A 21,623-nucleotide genomic window follows, 5' to 3' on the forward strand; every position below is an offset into this window, starting at 1 on the left:
ACTGAATGATCCCGCATTCCAAAATTTGTATAACCAACAAGAAGCTACTCGTTTTACTGCCCACATAAAAATCCAAGTAATCACTGAATGCCGATAGGCAAACAAGTATTATCATTGTCTCCACCAGTATCATCACAACGACGGTCACCCGAAGCATATATCGCTCGTAGCTTTTGGACACAGTTAACTTTAGTTCATTTTTGCAGAATGAGGCGGGCATTATACCCAAAAAGCGGACGAATTTAAAGAGTATATCTAGACTATCCGACCACGTTGGCATTCTCAATGACTATGCTGGATTATTGTAGACCATGCTGAATATTTGAGTTCAGTTTTTGATGTGCCACTGACAGTGATGGATATTTAATTAATTATCACATAATACTTAAACGTTGTTTGATGAACGATATTTATCAATGAATATTCGTACATGAAAAGCATTACATTATTAAGAAGAAAGAATGATTTTCATTAGTAGCAACAAACTTTTATTTGCTTTAGAAATTAAATACTGTCCAAGATATGTTGTCCATGTAGTAGTGAATGTTATATAAGATTCAAATATAAGCTAAGACTTTTTTGTTGAGAATTTTGTATTTCGGTTTAATGTTTTTCTTTTGGAATTAAGAAAATATTTTTTACTTTAAGGTATCTGTTATAATTTTAAAGTGGCATTTGTTTCTACACGAATTGCTTTATTAATATATCGCAAAAAGGGAATGAAAATTCCATAAATGAGATATGTATCCTAATTTTAATTTTATTGGTCCTAGATTGAAAGCTACAAAGGTCCCTAAAAATTTCCTTATTTTAAAGAAGCCGCATCTTTGGCTCGGAATCAATACCAAAATCCTTAAGAGAAGGTTAAAATCTTTAGATCCAAGTAAACTTATATTGATTGTGTATCCTATTCTATGCTATACAAAAATCATATTCGTGTCTTCAGAAAATATTCTTTCAGTGTACAGTTGATTTAGCAAATATATCGTCTATTGAAACAAAAATAATTAAATGTTTTGTAATTTTTTTAATTTCTTAATATAAGTATTATTTTTACCTAGAGAAGAAATCACTTTTTTTGTGTATATCGCATCAAGTGATTCTTTCGTACCACTCACCATTCGATTCACATTGTTATTAGTACGACAAAATTTTGATAGAATCTTTGCTGTGTTATTTGCCTGAAAATAGAATATGAATTTGTCATAAAAAATTGTAAGCTGTGTAATAAAAAATTTGTGATTATTGTAATAAACAACATCCAACCAAAAGTAATTTGAGGAAACAGCTCAATTTTACATAAATTACATATTAAGAAAAAAGTCTCTCGTATGTATATAAACTTCTATTCTCGTTTTTTGATGTGTTATCGAAGCTATTCGCGAATGCATAAAGTTAATGGTGCACACAAAGAAAAAAAACGTTTGGAAAACGTGTACCGAAAACGTTCTTCTTTTGTTAGAGTTTTTTGAATTGCTTCGAAAATTTTAAACTTTTATCACCAAAAAAATTCGTTTGTTACAAAATTTTTATTTTTTCAATAAAAAAAGTTATTTTTGAAACAACAACACAGTCCATTTCGTTTATATCAAACACTGTTCTTTTCTGACTTTAGGTCTTTATTAAGACACATTTTACAGTTCAATATTTAATATACTACAATGTAATGTTGATCATTTTTTCGGAATCTTCCGAACATATCTGGAACATATTAAAAAAACAAAAAACAAAAAAAAACTTTGGTCGAAGCAGGGATCGAACCCACGACCCTTGGCATGCAAGTCGGACGTAGCAACCACTGCTCCACGGTGCCAAACTAAATGCTTGTTTCTGTTAAGTAAACTTTGTTTATTCGGTTCGTGGGCGCCGCAAGCTATGCTATATAAATACAACTTATATGGATATTTATCTATTGATGACCATAACAGGTACATAGCTCAGTGGTTAGTGTGTTGGCTTACAAAGTGCATGGTCCGTGGTTCGATTCTCCGTCCAGGCGAAAGGTAAAAAAATTTTAAAAATTTATAAAATCGTATAAGATGTGAGGGAAAATGCAATTAGCAAGAAAACATCGTTTTTCTTTTTTTGAGTTTGACTTTATGAAATTGTTTTTACATCCTGGAAAAGAATAAACGTTCATCACAAAAAGTATATACTTTTCTTCCAAATGTACTTCCTTACAGCGAAAAGCAAATGAGAAACGAACTTTGTTTGTCTAAAATTTCGTTTGGGAGGAAAGAATTATTTTTTTGCGTGTGTATTCTTTTCTGAAAATGAAAATGTTATGCTTTCATTTTCTCTCTTGTTTTACAATTAATTATTATTGGAGCTTTATGGACAAGGAAGGTTAAGGATCTTGACCATTGAAAAGAAATCGCCAGATACAAATCTATACACGCCTCACTGTACATGTTTCCGTTCGGGCAAATGAACTTTTACACAGCCTTTAGTACGAGTATAGATGTGGCTGGGATGGATAACTCAATTTTGGGTCCAAAATGCTAATTTCTAATGGAGAATACATATAGGAGTTATCCTCTTACCAATTGAATCATCTCTACTCCCACTGTGCATCATTTCTTCATATAATTACAAATCCCTTAATCTTATATGTATTTCGTTTTGTTACTGCTGTAATGCAACAACACGAAATTTATTTTTAGAAGCTATTGCTGAATTCCCTGATTAGTGAACAATCGAACAATGCTTGTGTTCGTTCAGTCAACGGCAATTTGTGACAACCCAATAAACACGAACGTTTGAAAAATGCTAAATTTCAACAATTTTTCAAACATTTTTTCAAAGGATTAGTGTAATATTCAAGTTGAGAAATTGTTGAGAAAGCCGCGTTCTCAACAAAAAACAGAGACAATTGTAATCCTAAAATTGAAATGCATAATACACTACAATACCAATAATTAAACATATCAACAAATAAGAAAAAAAAAAAAACAAAACTTAACCATTATTTGTAAACACTTTTGCATTGATAATTCGATTTCCCTCCTGCTGGTGTCAAAAAACAGCATTAAATTTTATTAATATGCGGGCAATTTGAAATTAGGAACGTACTAGAAGAATTCACAAAATATCCATTTTAAACTGATAATAGGATATAAATTAAACTAACGATGTGATGCACATTTTCATCCAGAAGTTGCTGTTGTTTTTAACAATTTTAATTGGTTGCACTTTGAAACTCTCAGGAATCTTTTTCTTGTCGATAAGCCATTCATTTTTCATTGGTCAGCATCTTAATATTTGCAAGAATGTAGCATCCAAAGATTTTAGTTTTCTGCAAAGAGATTTAAATTTAGTGACTTCTCTAAAATGTTGATTTAATTTTTCATATTGACTTACCAATTATTATAAACTATCTGAAGCAGTTCCAGTTAATTGTCCACCATTTTTTCACCGGTCAGTTTTTTAATGTTTTCAAGAACGTAGAATCCATAATTTTAGTTTTCTGCAAAGATATATACATTTAGTGACTTCTTTAAAGTTTTATTTCATTTTTTATTTTCACTTACCTATTATTTTAAACTATTTGGGGGAAATTCAGTTATTTGTCTAAAATTTTCAAACTTTTTTATTTCTTCCAATTGACCACGAACTTCGTTGCACAAATAAGTCCTGAAAAACCACATGGTTTCCGTAGTTAAACTAACGCTAAATTTAACTTATTTTTATTAGAAAACAATTTATTTGCTTGTAGTTAAATTTTATTATTTTTATCGAAATTTTCCACAGCTTAATGAAATCTTACTTTTTTTAAGTATATTTCAAAAATTTTTTGTACTAAACGTGGGTATAAAGTTCAATGACCGCACATGTAAGTTCAATATGAACTAAAAAAAAAAAATGAACTACTGTATGGTTAAAATGGTCATGATTTGGCGCCAATGATTTTCTTCTTTACTTTTAGTTTATTTGTTTTTTTTTTAAAGGGGATGTAATTTCATCAACTGCAGTTAAAAAGTTCAACAGGGAATTAAAATTTCCTGGTTTTAACAAACCTTTGGGGAAATCTCAAAATGTGGAGTAAAATTTAGTTCAATTTTCGTGCGGGGTAGTTCATTCTTCCTATAAAACAGTTCACTTTTTTTCGGTGTGCATTCTCGGTAGTGTTTTGTCAAAGTTTTCTCATATTATCTTCACACCTTTTCAAAGATTTCGTCAACATTTTGGCAAATTGGAAGTAATTCGCAAACAATTTGAATATGTATTGAAGATGCACTAAAAAAAATATTGACCTAATATAGAAGATTATGCAACTTAAATTTTAGGACTCGAAATTTACGCAATGATAAGTTCTTTATAATAATGACATTTTAATTAAAAGAAAGTTTATAATCCTTGCTTCAACTTTTTTTTCATTAAATTTAGGACACAAATCTTGAAATTTTGCGTCCCTCTGTTGAAGTTATAGATCTTTGAAATAAGGCAAATGTTCCTTAAAATAAAGAAAAACATTTTTAATTTAAAGAAATCGTCTTTAACTCAACTGACATATTGAATTTTTAAATTTAAGATAAAAACGCTTCAAATATAGGCTAAGACTTATTTTAAGGATTTGCTTCTTTGGTTTAAAGTTTTTTTTTTAGCATTAAGGAAACCGTTTTTACTTTGAAGTACTTGGCATAATTTGGATTTTGAAACTGAAATTTGTTTGTACATGAATACTTTTGTTAATATATCGCAAACAGAGAATAAAAATTCGATGATTGAGATCTGTATCCAATTTCAATTTTATCGATCCTAGATTTAAAGCCATGGAGGTCCGTAAAAAATGACTTTATTTTAAAGAAGCCGCATCTTTTGCTCGGAATCAATACCAAAATCCTTAAAGAAAGGTCAAAATCTTTGGATCCAAGTAAACTTTTTTTTTTTGAGTGTACTAAAGTTGGATTTTAACTCCCTTTTTTATAAGGCAAATGGTGGTTGAAATCTAGTCGATTTTGAAAGTGTAATGGGAATGAGGTATAATAAAACATTTATTTAAAACATAATATGGTAATGTCATTAATTTAAAACACAATTATTATGAAATATTCATGAAGAATATTCCTTAACTTTTTGAGTTTTTTTAAGTAAATGTTCAATTATATGAATAATTATACCTAATGATACCATCATTTATTCTATTTTATTAAGTCATGTTGAGAATAACAAAGTATTTATTATTGTCATTACAAGTTATTCATTATAAATCAACGCAATGTAATGTAATGTAATGCAATGTGTAATGACAGCTTTACTCCTGGTAATGAGAAGTGGTTACCTTGTTTCCGCTGGGTTAATTGCAGTCGAACTTCTCTATGACGAATTCCAAAGGGAATGTATATCTATTTAGTTATACAGAATATTCGTTATATTTAGCACCTGTGATGTCGCAATGGAAAGAATAGTCTATCAGCCTGCCAGTCAGCGTTGCCAGAATTGTTTCATCAAAAACCGCTGGTTTTGGTATTGATTCAGCGTCAAATTTGAATTTATTCGTTTTTTCAGCTCTTTCTTCATGAGCTATCAAAGTGCTTTAACAACGTGCTAACGACAATTCAAATTTCCAAATTTAGACTCGACTTCAAGTAGAAATTATTCTATGTATCAAGTAAAATACGTAATTAAAATAAAGTTTTGAAAAACATCTTCTATTTTTGAAAGCTTTTTTGGTTTGTGTTCAAGATACAAAAACTCCACAAATTTAAAGACGATTTCATTAATTTTAAGAATTTTTCAGAATTGACCCTAGCCTAACAATATGTTCTTTCATGTAAAGATACCCATTTTTAAGTTGAATCACTTAACTATAAGGACACTGACTAAAAGCCTTTGTCGATTTTTGGACAAGGAAAACAGTTTATATAAGAGAAATTCATAAATGCTATTATAAGCAAAACTCGCGTTCGTGTTTTAAGGATATGAAATCTTTGGCTTCACGACAATATTTTTGCAGTTTTATCAGTTTACAAAGCAATTCACATCTACTATTTGAACTTAGTAATAACATAATAAGTTTAGAATATTATAATAACATAAAAAGCAGGCTATAAACGAGTCAAATGCTAATATTCCTAATAATTTACTGACAGTTTATCTAAGGAATTTGTATGGTAATAGTAGATATAAAGTTTACGTTAACTTTTATGAATATGAGGAAAAAACGTTACAACAAGGTGTATTTGCTGCAAAAATGTCCTGCATAATGGCGGGAATCATTATTAATGTGTCAATTGAGCTTTGAAATATGTGGAAACCCTTATTCTGGCAGTAAGGCTTAGATAAAAACGCCGTTTTATCCATATTTCAATAGAAACATGTCGAAAATAAAAAAGATAATAATAGCTAAAACGGCCATGAAAAAAGCCAGAAAAAAGCTAAAAGCTAAATACATTTTTTCCCGCTGAACGACTTCAAAAAAAGCCAAATCTAGCGGGAAAATAGCTAAATTGGCAACGTTGCTGCCACTATACCTAATCATAATTGTTACTTGTTATGTTTTTTTTTGTAATAAAAACATAAAAATAGAATACAAACTCACTTTGATTTTTTGTTTCTCAAATTTTTATGAGACTTGATGGTGAAAACACTTTAAATGAATGTGGATGTTGGACTAATAGTCATCAGAGCGTTGTATAAGGCATACAATTCATCGACCTTATTTTTATTTTTTATCGAGGAATACCAAATCATAGTATAAAGAAGTTTGTTTTAACTTTTCCTCTTGGTAATAGTATTTTTTACTTTCTTTATAGTTTCATTAATTGTAGTTAAAAGATGGTTTAATAAGTCAGCTTTTCGATTCTTCAGTACTCAAAGTTCGACTTTCGGAAACATTTGACAAAGTCAATTAGTCTTGTGTGGTTCCGGAACGAACTAGTTCCAATGAACGGTTCACTAAAAGGAACGATTGTCACTAGTTCCATCTCTTTCATTCTCATCGTTCCTTTTGTCATTTAGTTTATGTTCAACTTCTTCTTCTTTAGTTACTTCTTTAAATTTTCCATTCATTATTTTTTCTTCCTATATTTCTATAAACTATTTTGAGTAATTTTAGTCAATTTTTAATATTTTTTTGTATCTTTCATTTGACCACGAATTTCGTTGCACAAAGTAAACAATGTCATCTCTGCCTTTAGTAGATGACAGTGATGACAAATATAAAAAAGCTGGAACGAAAAGGAACGATGGAACAATTTGAAGGAACTAGTTCCTTTGTACAAAAGGAACGACGAGTCCGAATCACTATGGTGAACGATTTTGCCCAAGACTAAAGTCAACAGACTTTGAAATATAGTACTTGTTTTCCCAATTGAAAAGCCGGTTAACGGAGCTGTAAAATCCGGGATTCGGAGTGGATCAAAATTGCAATTATTTGGCTATCCTGTCTCGGTTTATGTAATTGAAACTTGGTAACCGGTGTCGGTTTTGGACCCTATTGCATCGCAATAGTTTTCGCTATTTGTTATATGGAGTCTATAATATAATAAAAGTGGACCCAAAATACAGTGTTCATTTAATTGCTTCGTTCGTTATAGAGAATTTCAACTCTATACACGGAAAAAATTAATATTTAAAAATTGAGGCTCAAAACCACAAATCGGAAAGTCGGTATCTATTGGGGATATATCAAAATCTGGACCGATATAGCCCATCTTCGAACTTGGCCTGCTTGCAGATAAAATACGTGTTTGTTTTCTGTAGCGTGATTACAACATACATCGTTATATCGTCTTAGAATTTCACCCTGACCACTTTATGTAGTTGGAAATCGCTTATTCAATGTATTGCAAACGGAATGACAAACTTATTATACACCCATCATTATTCAATGGTGGCGGATATAGTAAAACAATTCAATTTACAGATTTTTATACCCCGCGGACTTGTATGCGGGGATAAAAGTAAAGCCGCCAAATCATGACCATATTAACTAAGCCTTAATTTATTCTTACTATTTTTCGAAATTTAATGAACAGTTTCTTTTGCTTTAGTTTACACTGAGATTATTACGGTTATTTTCGATAGAATAAGAAAACAAAATAGTTTTTTGTAATAAATGAACATACGTTTTACGATGGACATTTCTCCATGTATGGGTCGACTTCACAACGTTGGTAAAATTTGAATGTGGATTTACGAATAGGAAAAAATTCTAGCGTTGGACTTACACGACTAAAATTTGAAATATTACCTGTTCTTCGATATTACAAGTCAGCAGTGCAACGAATATCACCAACCACGGCACATTCCAATAAAGGGTAACGAGTAAATTCGTTACAAAAGCCATGGTGGAGTCAAATTTGTGCTTTAATGTAACCGATATGAGATAAAAAGGGCCTGATGGTGCAGAGAAGACAATAAATGCCACAATGAATATAAGTAACAGACCAAGTCGATTGCTTATCTTTTGCTGGCATATATCCAATAGACTTTTCTGCTGTAACAGAAGCCACCTCAAATGATTATGTTTATTCTTTTTGGATTCACATTCAGTTAAGATTTTGCATACTTCGCTGTTGACATGTCTCAGACAACAATTGAGAATCTTCGTCATGGCCACATATAGATTGATGACAATACCACACATTACAAACACCAGATTATACATCACCTGGTAACATGTCCAAGCACCCATATTCAATTGGGTGTACTCGAAAGCTTTGTAGTTATTCCACACTTCTGTGACACATAGAAGAGCGTATAGGATATAGCAGTGCCTTAGATTCCAGCCATGACAATGGTGCACGGAGTGTCTATCCTGATACCTTAGAATCGATTCGATGATTCGAATGTGTCGCAACTGCTATATGAAGAAATGGAGATAGATAATAGATACCATGCAGCAGCCCAAGGCGAAATTGATATTCATGTAAATATTGCCAGTGGAGTTGTATGCTCTGATGTTAAAATCGTCCCGGTAAATTAGCCAATAGATTAGTAGAGATCCGCATAGTGTTTGAGCAAAGGACACTATGGCCACTAAACGAAATTTATCATTTCTAGTTCTGTGGAAGTAACCCTCTCTGCACCCATTATTATCGTACTGACCACAGACTAGGCCCAAAGTATTTAAAGTCCACAAGAATGGTTTCAAATCTAAATCACCAAACATATTCCGTGCTACCAATAATATAGAACATGAATAACGAAGAAAATATCTAGACTGGTCAATAAACAACGATACTAATTAATTAACAAATTGGTTGTGGTAGCTTCATTTATTTATATCATTGATTTGGTGGGGGGAATGATTAGGAAAATTTACTAAGTGCGGGAGTGTTGTGTTCATCATACCAATAGCCATAATTTATATTTTAATAGACCAGAAAATATTGTAACACTGAATAGATTTTTTGTATATCGAACGAAAGCTTTCTTTCGTATTCCAAACGAAAGAAAATTGTGTTTTGTTCCCCTATTTCGAAAGGCAAATCACTTCATATTTTGTTGTCGAGCAATAAACGAAGTTCATTCGAATTCGAGTGACTGCCTTTCTTTCGAATGGGGTTTCGTTCGATATACAGGAACAGGGCATTAATATTTTACTGATTGAGATTAATAATTACTATAGATATTTGGTAAGAAAACTTTAGCTAATTATCCCCCCATGGTCCGATAATCGCAATCAAAACATTCTAAATTGGCTATTTTATCTAAACCACATAAACTTTAAATGGAAAAATTGAACTGATACGCAGCAAAAAAAAAGTTGGAAGTGCTCACAACAAAAATTGAAGTTCATTCGGAATCATTGCTTTGAAAGTACATCCAAAAATGCTCTTCTAGAAATGGACTTAATTTCCACCTGATAAGAAGTTATTTTGAGGTGATATAAAAAAAATCATTTATTTTACACAATTGTACCAATAAAATCCAAATTTTCGGAATTTGACTGTACATAAACACAAAATAAAATAATAGAAATTTCCAAATTATATTTGAAATTTGCACCGAAATAGTTTTGGCAAACTTTGAATTTGCGATAAAATATTTGAGATAGAAGTCGAAATAAAAATTTATTTTTGAACGTTTTTCCCTAATTTTTTAAATGAAATCCGAAATACTAAAATAGCATCACATCTAAAAAATCGAAAATTATGCAGCGGATGCCTAAATAGATGACTTCCGCCCTATGACAAACCCATGTAAAATTCATTGCTTCTAACTCAATTTTGCACCACTTCTGGATTCAAAAAGAACATTTTCGTTGCTTTCTTAGGCTCCGATTTTATTTGCTGGAAATCTAACATCTCTTAGTATTGGATACACTGAAAAAAACATGCCCTGTTCCAAAGATTTTGGTTTTACACTAACGATTTTGGTATTGATTCCGAGCCAAAGAAGCGGAGAATTGGAGTAAGGATACTTTTAAGACACAATTCTCTTTTAAATTTGAGTTTTGTGTACTTGTTTCTAGGAAACAAATTTTAATTTATTCGTTTTTCTAACTTTTGCTTTCATGTGCTATCAAAGTTATTTAAAAATGTGTTAAAGACAGCATAACATTTCAAATTCAGACTTGTCTTCAAGTATAGTTTCTACTTGAAGACAAGTCATGTTTCAAGGAAAAAAGTCGTTAAAATAAAGTTTTGAAAAACATGTTCTAATTTTGAACGAATTTTTGCGTTGTATTCAAGATGCAAAAAGTCAACAAATTTAAAGACAATTTCATTAATTCTGAAGAATATTTCTGAATTAATAATGTCAAGTTGACCTTATGCCCTGTTCCTGTATATCGAACGAAAACCAGTTCGAAAGAAAGTCAGTCACTCGAATTCGAATGAATTTGGGTTTTTCTATTTTTGAAAGTTCGATTCGTTTGTATGAGAATACATTGATTATTAAAAATGAGTATTTTTAAATTTTTGGACTGAGAATTCATTCAAATGTTAACAATGCTTTTACTTTTTTCTTGACACTTATTGTATATGTTCGTTTATTACTCGACAACAAAATATGAAGTGACTTGCCTTTCGAAATAAAAGAACAAAAATCAATTTTCTTTCGTTTGGAATACGAAAGAAAGCTTTCGTTCGATATACAGGAACAGGCCATTAGTCAAAAAAAAATTTCTTTCATTTTGAAGTGGAATAATTTATTAATAAGGACAAGACGACTTCATTGAAAAGTTCATCAACTTTTGGGCAAGGAAAAAACTTTATAACAGAGAAATGCGTCTTCCATCCTAAGCAAAATTCGCATTTGTATTTTAAGGACATGAAATCTTTGGCCTCACGACAATGTTTTATGTTTTATGCTTTTTCCTTCACCCGTATTGAAAAAAATATCATTCCATACTCCCGGGTCTATTGTTCTCATTAAAACTGATATTTTTTTATATTTTGTATCTTTTATGTAGTCCACTGCAGCATCAGGGTTAGGAAATCTGTAGTATTTACTGATGGTCCATCAAATTAGTTGTCGTTCTCGATTCATGTTCAGGTTTTAATTCATGCAAACTTTTAAAGACTTTCTTTTTGGAGAAGAGGGATTCTTGTGGTTTATTCATCGTGGAATATGCATGAATATACATGCCTTGTGAATGTAATTTTCGGTGTGAATTCCCAAATAAGAAAATTCGTTCAATGTTCCTGTTCAAATATGTACATTTTTAATCCTTCGCTACACGACCAGTTTCACACAAAAAATAATTGCAAATAAATATTAACAACTTTATTTGTATGTAAAATCTGCTGATGCTCAACAAATTTGTCTATTGAATATGAGACATTTGTTGTTGAAATGTGTTTGTAGATGCTTGACAGAGGAAATAATAGAAATATTCTGAATTTTCAACAAATTGTTTTGTTGGGAAATTAGTTGACTACTCTCGATATGAAAACAAAAACAAATATACAAGACTGGTTACGCGCACATCGCTGAGAATATGTACGAATGCTAAAAGAAGTATGCGAAGAACACCGTTAGAACAAAATGAAGATGAGCATATGCACGTGTATAATAGCAAGCAAAGAGCTCACTCATCAGAGAATACAGAAAAGCATTTATAAATGTCTGTGAAAAATTTATATTTTTCAATTTGGTTAAATGTGTTTGTTGTATGAGATAATTAATAAAACTCGAATTAATATCGGGATTAGAGTTATTACAATTCTAGTTAACTAGAATATATAACACTGGGCAAAAAGTTGTCAAAATGCTTGCTAGACCCTGGACTACTCAAATTTAAAATCGTCATACATTTATAAAACTGAGTATAGGATTTTCGACCCAAAAATGTTACAGGTTCCCCGTCCAAAAATAACATTTTGGTCATATTCCTTCTCTGTGTGTACTTAACAAAATATCTCCAAAATTGTTCCGGCAATTTTGCAATTATTGTGCACCAATAAATGTTACAGGTCGTTGAACAAACCACATACAAATTTTTTCGTTCAAATTCAAAAATATTTGTTGAGGATTAAACGTAACGTTCAACAACAAATATTTTGTACTGTTGGATGCTCAACAAATTACTTACAAATTATGTTATTGAGAACACAAATTATTTGTTGCCTTCTGATGGTAACGAATGCTAACAACTTTTTTGTAATAATGGTTATTAAAAGTACAAATTAGTTTGTTGCAGGAGAATTAACAATTTATTTATTGGTTTTCCAACAAAAGTTATTGGTTCTCAAACTTATTTTTATCTGTGTTCAATTTTTCTAAATTTACCAACATATTCCACTGTTTGGAATATATCGTTAGATTACAGATCATATCTTGTATCTTTTTGTTTTTTTTTATTATTTGTAAACGTGATTTTGCGGAAATTTTATTCACGCACATTCAAGAACCATTTTTATTTTTCACTCTCTCTCTATTTCTTACCCGTGACATGTTTGTTTTAGTACCATTCACGTACGAGAGTTGCTTTGAAATTTGTTCACCACGTACGTGGCCACACGAACACTTTTTATACCCACCACCATAGGATGGGGGGTATATTAACTTTGTCATTCCGTTTGTAACACATCGAAATATTGCTCTAAGACCCCATAAAGTATATATATTCTGGGTCGTGGTGAAATTCTGAGTCGATCTGAGCATGTCCGTCCGTCCGTCCGTCCGTCCGTCTGTTGAAATCACGCTAACTTCCGAACGAAACAAGCTATCGACTTGAAACTTGGCACAAGTAGTTGTTATTGATGTAGGTCGGATGGTATTGCAAATGGGCCATATCGGTCCACTTTTACGTATAGCCCCCATATAAACGGACCCCAAAATTTGGCTTGCGAGGCCTCTAAGAGAAGCAAATTTCATCCGATCCGGCTGAAATTTGGTATATGGTGTTAGTATATGGTCTCTAACAACCATGCAAAAATTGGTACACATCGGTCCATAATTATATATAGCCCCCATATAAACCGATCCCCCGATTTGGCTTGCGAGGCCCCTAAGAGAAGCAAGTTTCATCCGATCCGGCTGAAATTCGGTACATGGTGTTAGTATATGGTCTCTAACAACCATGCAAAAATTGGTCTACATCGGTCCATAATTATATATAGCCCCCATATAAACCGATCCCCCGATTTGGCTTGCGAGGCCCCTAAGAGAAGCAAATTTCATCCGATCCGGCGGAAATTTGGTACATGGTGTCAGTATATGGTCTCTAACAACCATGCAAAAATTGGTCCACATCGGTCCATAATTATATATAGCCCCCATATAAACATATCCCCCGATTTGGCTTGCGAGGCCTCTAAGAGAAGCAAATTTCATCCGATCCGGCTGAAGTTTGGTACATGGTGTTAGTATATGGTCTCGAACAACCATGCAAAAATTGGTCCACATCGGTTCATAATTATATATAGCCCCTATATAAACCGATCCCCCGATTTGGCTTGCGAGGCCTCTAAGAGAAGCAAATTTCATCCGATCCGGCTGAAATTTGGTACGTGATGTTAGTATATGGTATCTAACAACCATGCAAAAATTGGTCCACATCGGTTCATAATTATATATAGCCCCCATATAAACCGATCACCAGATTTGACCTCCGGAACCTCTTGGAAGACCAAAATTCATCTGATTCAGTTGAAATTTGGTACGTGGTGTTAATATATGGCCTCAAACTCCCATGCAAAAATTGGTCGATATCGGTCCATAATTATATATAGGCCCCAAATAAACCGGTCCCCAGATTTGACCTCCAGAGCCCCTTGGAAGAGCAAAATTCTTCCCATTCGGTTGAAATTTGGTACGTGATGTTAGTATATGGTATCCAACAACCATGCAGGAATAAGAAGTTTTAAGATACCACAACCTAAGTAATTCGATTGTGGATGACAGTCTTTCGTATAAGTTTCTACGCAATCCATGGTGGTGGGTACATAAGATTCGGCCTGGCCGAACTTGCGGCCGTATATACTTGTTTTCACTGTATCTGACTCCGCTTTACGAACGTGTAAAGAAGTACGTTTTTTATAGCCTGCTCCACACTGTGGAACAGGGTATTATAAGTTAGTGCATATGTTTGCAACACCCAGAAGGAGACGAGATAGACACATGGTGTCTTTGGCAAAAAATGGTCAGGGTGGGCTCCTGAGTCGATATAGCCATGTCCGTCTGTCCGTGAACACATTTTGTAATCAAAGTCTAGGTCGCAGTTTAAGTCCAATCGACTTAAAATTTGGCACAAGTATGTGTTTTGGCTCAGAATAGATCCCTATTGATTTTGGAAGAAATCGGTTCAGATTTAGATATAGCTCCCATATATATTTCGCCCGATATGGACTTATATGGCCCCAGAAGCCAGAGTTTTACCCTAATTGGCTTAAAATTTTGCACAAAAAGAACAATTAGTACTATAGTCAAGTGTGCCAAATTTCATTGAAATCGGTTCAGATTGAGATATAGCTCCCGTATATATCTTTCGCCCGATATGCACTAATACGGTCCCAGAAGCCAGAGTTTTACCCCAATTAGGTTGAAATTTTGTACAGGGAGTAGAATTAGCAGTGTAGTCAAGTGTGCAAAATTTTATTGAAATCGGTTCAGATTTAGATATAGCTCCCATATATATCGTTCGCCCGATTTACACTCAGATGACCACAGAGGCCAATCTTTAGCTCCAATTTAGTTGAAATTTTGCACATGGAGTAGAATTAGCATTGTGGCTATGCGTGCCAAATTTGGTTGAAATCGGTTCAGATTTAGATATATCTCCCATATATAGCTTTCGCCCGATTTACACTCATATGACCACAGAGGCCAATCTTTAGCTCCGATTTAGTTGAAATTTTGCACAGGGAGTAGAATTAGCATTGCGGCTATGCGTGCCAAATTTGGTTGAAATCGGTTCAGATTTAGATATATCTCCCATATATAGCTTTCGCCCGATTTACACTCATATGACCACAGAGGCTAATTTTTAACTCCGATTTAGTTTAAATTTTGCACAGGGAGTAGAATTAGCATTGTAGCTATGCGTGCCAAATTTGGTTGAAATCGGTTCAGATTTAGATATAGCTCCCATATATAGCTTTCGCCCGATTTACACTCATATGACCACAGAGGCCAATTTTTTGCTCCGATTTAGTTAAAATTTTGCACAGAGAGTAGAATTAGCATTGTAGCTTTGCGTGACAAATTTGGTTGAAATCGGTTCAGATTTAGATATAGCTCCCATATATATGTTTTTCTGATTTCGACAAAAATGGTCAAAATACCAACATTTTCCTTGTAAAATCGCCACTGTTTAGTCGAAAAGTTGTAAAAATGACTCCAATTTTCCTAATTTTCCTAAACTTCTAATACATGTATATCGATCGATAAATCATAAATAAACTTTTGAGAAGTTTCCTTAAAACTGCTTCAGATTTAAATGTTTCCCATATTTTTTTACTAACATTGTGTTCCACCCTAGTGCATTAGCCGACTTAAATTTTGAGTCTGTAGATTTTGTAGAAGTCTATCAAATTCTGTCCAGATCGAGTGATATTTAAATGTATGTATTTGGGACAAACCTTTATATATAGCCCCCAACACATTTGACGGATGTGATATGGTATCGAAAATTTGGATCTACAAAGTGGTGCAGGTCGGCGTTTTATCACACAAACTATTCTAATCATGTCCATAAATTTAACGACTCTTACACCATTCTCGCTGACGAATTTTTGTTCGTAACAAGAACTTTCGAGCATCACGACGAGAATAATGTGTCATGTGAACTGAGTCGGGTGAATGTTAATGAGTCCCATGGGAGCCACCGTGGTGCAATTGTTACCATGCGCGCCTTGCATACACAGGGTCGTGGGTTCAAATCCAGTTTCGACCAAACACCAAAAAGTTTTTCTGCGGTGGGTTTTATCACCTCAGTAATGCTGGTAACATTTAAGTTTCAAAGCTTCTTGAAGTGGTTTCACTGCAATGTGGAACGCCGTTCGGACTCGACTATAAAAATGAGGTGCCTTGTCATTGAGCTTAACATAAAGTCGGACAGAACTCAGTGATAAGAGAGAAGTTCACCACTGTGGTCTTACAATGGACTGAATAGTCTAAATGAGCCTGAAATATCGGGCTGCCACTACCTAACATAACCTAAGAATCCCAATATTTCCTTGTTACTTGTACGAGTGTACTTCTTCCGCCTTAGACATTCAAACATTAAAACAGTTGGACATCATGTATGAAATTGTTCGTTGTTCTGTAGAATGTTAGCGCTTAGATTAGCTGACAATTGAATATTCTAGTTCATGAGAAACAATAAAGATAAAGAAAATCAGGCATTCTATTTTCAATGCAACACCTTGTTCTGAGTTCCGTTACATTTATATTAAGTGGTTCAGATATCAAATACATTTCAAGTAAAAGAATTTAAAATAGTAATGGAAGTCTCTCCAAATTAATTAATCACACTTCGAATAACGTTTGATCATTATTGAGGGCATATTTTTTTCCGTGTAAATTCACTTACCTCCTCATTTAGATTGTTACATAGAAGCCCTATTACCAAAATTGTACACATTGGCAACATCCATATTAATGTTTGCAATTCGGAAAGACGATTTGATCCAGGATTTGATATTGCAAGTACAAAAACATCCCATATTGTTTCCATTAGCACCATTATCGTACACATCAATATGGAAATGCCATAGACAGTGTTCACATCCTCGGAAGTTACGTAGGAGACCTCACCATATAACAGCATAATTGTCTCGACTTGTTTTATTTCAGTATCTCCCATTCCATTCTTACAGGCTAAGAAAAGTTTTTCACACGAAATTGAAATCGATTTCATTATATTGGAGACTGTTAGAACAACGGCGGTATATATGAATAAAATCACAGTGCTCATCAGACAGCAATAAATGGTCATGGCAAAGCCTATATAGAAAATTCTACTGGCGAATTGACCATGGACTTGGAGGAATACGTTTGCTGAATTCACTAAGTATAACCCAATCACAGCTATCAATATAGACAAACGAATCTTTATATACGTAGGAAATGTCAGTGTTTGGACCATGTGCCCCGAATTCCATTTTCTGCAAAAATCCAGTATTCTGAAATGACTGTGCTGATTCGAAATCAGCCAAATTCTTAATGTACTGTGCAGAGCAAATGACGCCTGTAAGGTGAGATATATGTAATAATTCGAGGTGTCATTGAAGTCTCCAATAAAGTACGCATGTTCAGTGTATAATAACATGACACAGGATCCAAGAATAAGAATTTGTATTACAGCATTATGGAGATAATATAGGAAATTGCCTTTAATATAGAAACAGTTCTCACTGTCCTCAAAATGTACTGCCATCAGACCAGAATATTTGAGAAATTTCAAATATATTTCGATATCGTCCGTCATATTTCACGACTTGTGGTCATTACGCACACTACATCTAATAGCCAATCACTAATATACTTGGGTCTAGAGGTGTGCGCGTGAGGGAGTTTTCACGCACGCTCACGCACGCTCACAAATTCAAAATGTCATTCACGCACAATCACGCACGCCTGTTTTAGAATTGCTCACACTCACGCACGCTCACGAATGAATTCGTAACATTCACGCACGATCACGCACGCCCGTTTTTGAATTGCTCACACTCACGCACGCTCACGAATGAATTCGTAACATTCACGCACGATCACGCACGCCCGTTTTGGAATTGCTCACACTCACGCACGCTCACGAATGAATTCGTAACATTCACACACGAAGGTTTTTATTGATTCACGCTCACTCACGTTCACGAACCAAAATCCTGCAAAGATAAACACTCACGATTGCAGAATAGTGACTACCGCACGCTCACGACGGGATATATCAACTCACGCACGTTCACGAACAACAAACTTATTCACGCACACTCACGATTCGAAAAAAAACTACTCACGCACGTTCACGAACAATGAAACGTACTTCCACACACTCACGATTCATAAAAAAACTATTCACGCACGCTCACGATGTAAAATGCAACTCACGCACGTTCACGACTATTATACTTACAAAACAAACGAAAAAATTTAATTCACGAATGAGTACGAACTTAAAAACTTACTCACTCTCGCTCGTGATACAAATGAGCTACCCACACAAATTCGCCAAAATATTTCTAATTAAAAATCTGAAGTTGAAAACGTACTCAATTAAAAAATTAACAGATACAATTAACATTTTAATCAAATCAAAATATAAATTCAATTAAAATTTGGATTGATTTTGGCCGAAAAACTTAATTAATTTTTAATTGAGGCAATCAATGATTTATAGTGTTATTGTTTACTTATTTTATTTTTTATTATATTATAATTACATACATTATAATTATACTATATAGAATTATTTTTTTTACATCTAAGCCAAAATTTAATGAACCAATGAAACCAATTATTTCCGAAAATTATTAATTTTTTATTTGGAAGTATGTTTATACCCTTCACCACTACTGTGGTACAGGGTATAATAAGTTTGTGCATTTGTATGTAACGCCAAGAAGGAGTAATCATAGACCAACCTTTTAGTATACGGATCGGCTTAGAATTAAATTCTGAGTCGATTTAGCGATGTCCGTCTGTCTGTCTGTCTGTCTGTCTGTCTGTCCGTCTGTCTGTCTGTTGATGTATTTTTGTGTGCAAAGTACAGCTCGCAGTTTTAGTCCGATTGTCCTAAAATTTGGTATAGGGTCCTGTTTCGGCTCAAAGACAATCCCTATTGATTTTGGAAAAAATCGGTTCAGATTTAGATATAGCTGCCATATATATTTTTCACCGATCTGGTCATAATTGGCGTGTATATCAACCGATCTTCCTCAAATTCCGTACATCCGAATATCTTATGGGTCTCGAAAAACTTGCAAAATATCAGCCAAATCGGTTCAGATTTAGATATAGCTCCCATATATAGCTTTCGCCCGATTTACACTCATTTGCCCACAGAAGCCAATATTTAACTCCGATTGAGTTGAAATTTTGCACAGGGAGTAGAATTAGCATTGTAACTATGCGTGCCAAATTTGGTTGAAATCGGTTCAGATTTGGATATATCTCCCATATATAGCTTTCGCCCGATTTACACTCATATGACCACAGAGGCCAATTTTTAACTCCCATTTAGTTGAAATTTTGCACATTGAGTAGAATTAGCATTGTAACAATGCGTGCCAAATTTGGGTGAAATCGGTTCAGATTTGGATATATCTCCCATATATAGCTTTCGCCCGATTTACACTCATATGACCACAGAGGCCAATTTTTTGCTCCGATTTAGTTGAAATTTTGCACAGGGAGTATAATTAGCATTGTAGTTATGCGTTCCAAATTTGGTTGAAATCGGTTCAGATTTAGATAAATCTCCCATATATAGCTTTCGCCCGATTTACACTCATATGACCACAGATGCCAATTTTTACCTCCGATTTAGTTGAAATTTTGCACAGGGAGTAGAATTGGCATTGGAGCTTTGCGTGCCAAATTTGGTTGAAATCGGTTCAGATTTAGATATAGCTCCCATATAAATGTTTTTCTGATTTCGACAAAAATGGTCAAAATACCAACAATTTCCTTGTAAAATCGCCACTGCTTAGTCGAAAAGTTGTAAAAATGACTCTAATTTTCCTAAACTTCTAATACATATATATCGAGCGATAAATCATAAATAAACTTTTGCAAAGATTCCTTAAAATTGCTTCAGATTTAAATGTTTCCCATATTTTTTTACTAACATTGTGTTCCACCCTAGTGCATTAGCCGACTTAAATTTTGAGTCTATAGATTTTGCAGAAGTCTATCTAGTTCGGTCCAGATCGAGTGATATTTAAATGTATGTATTTGGGACAAACCTTTATATATAGCCCCCAACACATTTGACGGATGTGATATGGTATCGAAAATTTAGATCTATAAAGTGGTGCAGGGTATAATATAGTCGGCCCCGCCCGACTTTAGACTTTCCTTACTTGTTTCAATTTAAAAATGTAAAAATGTTCAATCATTATTATACCCTTCACCACTACTGTGGTACAGGGTATAATAAGTTTGTGCATTTGTATGTAACGCCAAGAAGGAAAAGTCTGAGACCCATCGTTTAGTATACCGATCGTCTTAGAATTAAATTCTGAGTCGATTTAGCGATGTCCGTCTGTCTGTCTGTCTGTTGGTGTATTTTTGTGTGCAAAGTACAGCTCGCAGTTTTAGTCCGATTGTCCTAAAATTTGGTATAGGGTCCTGTTTCGGCTCAAAGACGATCCCTATTGATTTTGGAAAAAATCGGTTCAGATTTAGATATAGCTGCCATATATATTTTTCACCGATCTGGTCATAATTGGCGTGTATATCAACCGATCTTCCTCAAATTCCGTACATCCGAATATTTTATGAGTCTCGAAAAACTTGCCAAATATTAGCCAAATCGGTTCAGATTTAGATATAGCTCCCATATATAGCTTTCGCCCGATTTACACTTATTTTCCCACAGAGGCAAATTTTTTGCTCCGATTTAGTTGAAATTTTGCATAGGGAGTAGAATTAGCATTGTAACTATGCGTGCCAAATTTGGTTGAAATCGGTTCAGATTTAGATATAGATCCCATATATAGCTTTCGCCCGATATGAACTTATATGGCCCCAGAAGCCAGAGTTTTACCCCACTTTGCTTAACATTTTGCACAAGAAGAACGTGAGTTTCATCGTGAGCGTGAATTTTTCGTGAATGTGAGTTTCTTCGTGAGCGTGAATTTTCTCGTGAGCGTGAATGTCATCGTGAGTGTGAAGTTTTCGTGAATGTGAATTTCTTCGTGAAAGTGAATTTCTTCGTGAGCGTGAATTGTTCGTGAATGTGAATTTTTTCGTGAACGTGAATTTTGTCGTGAGCGTGATTTTGAAAAAAATTTACTCACGCACATTCACGAACAGAATTTGATGTTCACGCACGATCACGCACGACACATTTTTGTTCAGTCCCATTCACGCACATTCACGTGATTTGGTCAAAATTTCATTCACGAATCACGTGACTCGCGCGTGAATCACGCGTGTCACGAAAATTTCGTGTCACGCGCACACCTCTACTTGGGTCTACGCCGTGCGATAACAATATCTTCTTCGTCAATTAATAAATTGTCTGACACTGGGGAAACAATGTACACAAAGTAATTTCCATA

The 21,623-nt window shown here is 33.8% G+C and overlaps 2 protein-coding genes and 1 long non-coding RNA gene across 6 annotated transcripts in view; 2 read left to right on the forward strand and 1 right to left on the reverse strand.

The window, feature by feature from the left end:
- Gr39a (Gustatory receptor 39a) overlaps positions 1–17,813 on the reverse strand; it is a 28,215-nt gene extending 10,402 nt beyond the window's left edge. Inside the window, exon 1 of the mRNA XM_075295404.1 lies at positions 16,928–17,813. Coding sequence (XP_075151519.1) covers positions 16,928–17,773 — 846 coding nt within the window. The 5' untranslated portion in view covers positions 17,774–17,813. The remainder of the gene's footprint in view (positions 1–16,927) is intronic.
- LOC142225611 (uncharacterized) overlaps positions 1–21,623 on the forward strand; it is a 318,712-nt gene that overhangs the window by 124,066 nt on the left and 173,023 nt on the right. The window lies entirely within an intron of this gene.
- Positions 1–21,623, forward strand: part of Mondo (MLX interacting protein mondo) — an 83,621-nt gene that overhangs the window by 41,749 nt on the left and 20,249 nt on the right. The window lies entirely within an intron of this gene.

The sequence above is a fragment of the Haematobia irritans genome, chromosome 2, assembly GCF_050003625.1.
Source record: "Haematobia irritans isolate KBUSLIRL chromosome 2, ASM5000362v1, whole genome shotgun sequence".
In the NCBI taxonomy this organism is placed as follows: domain Eukaryota; kingdom Metazoa; phylum Arthropoda; class Insecta; order Diptera; family Muscidae; genus Haematobia; species Haematobia irritans.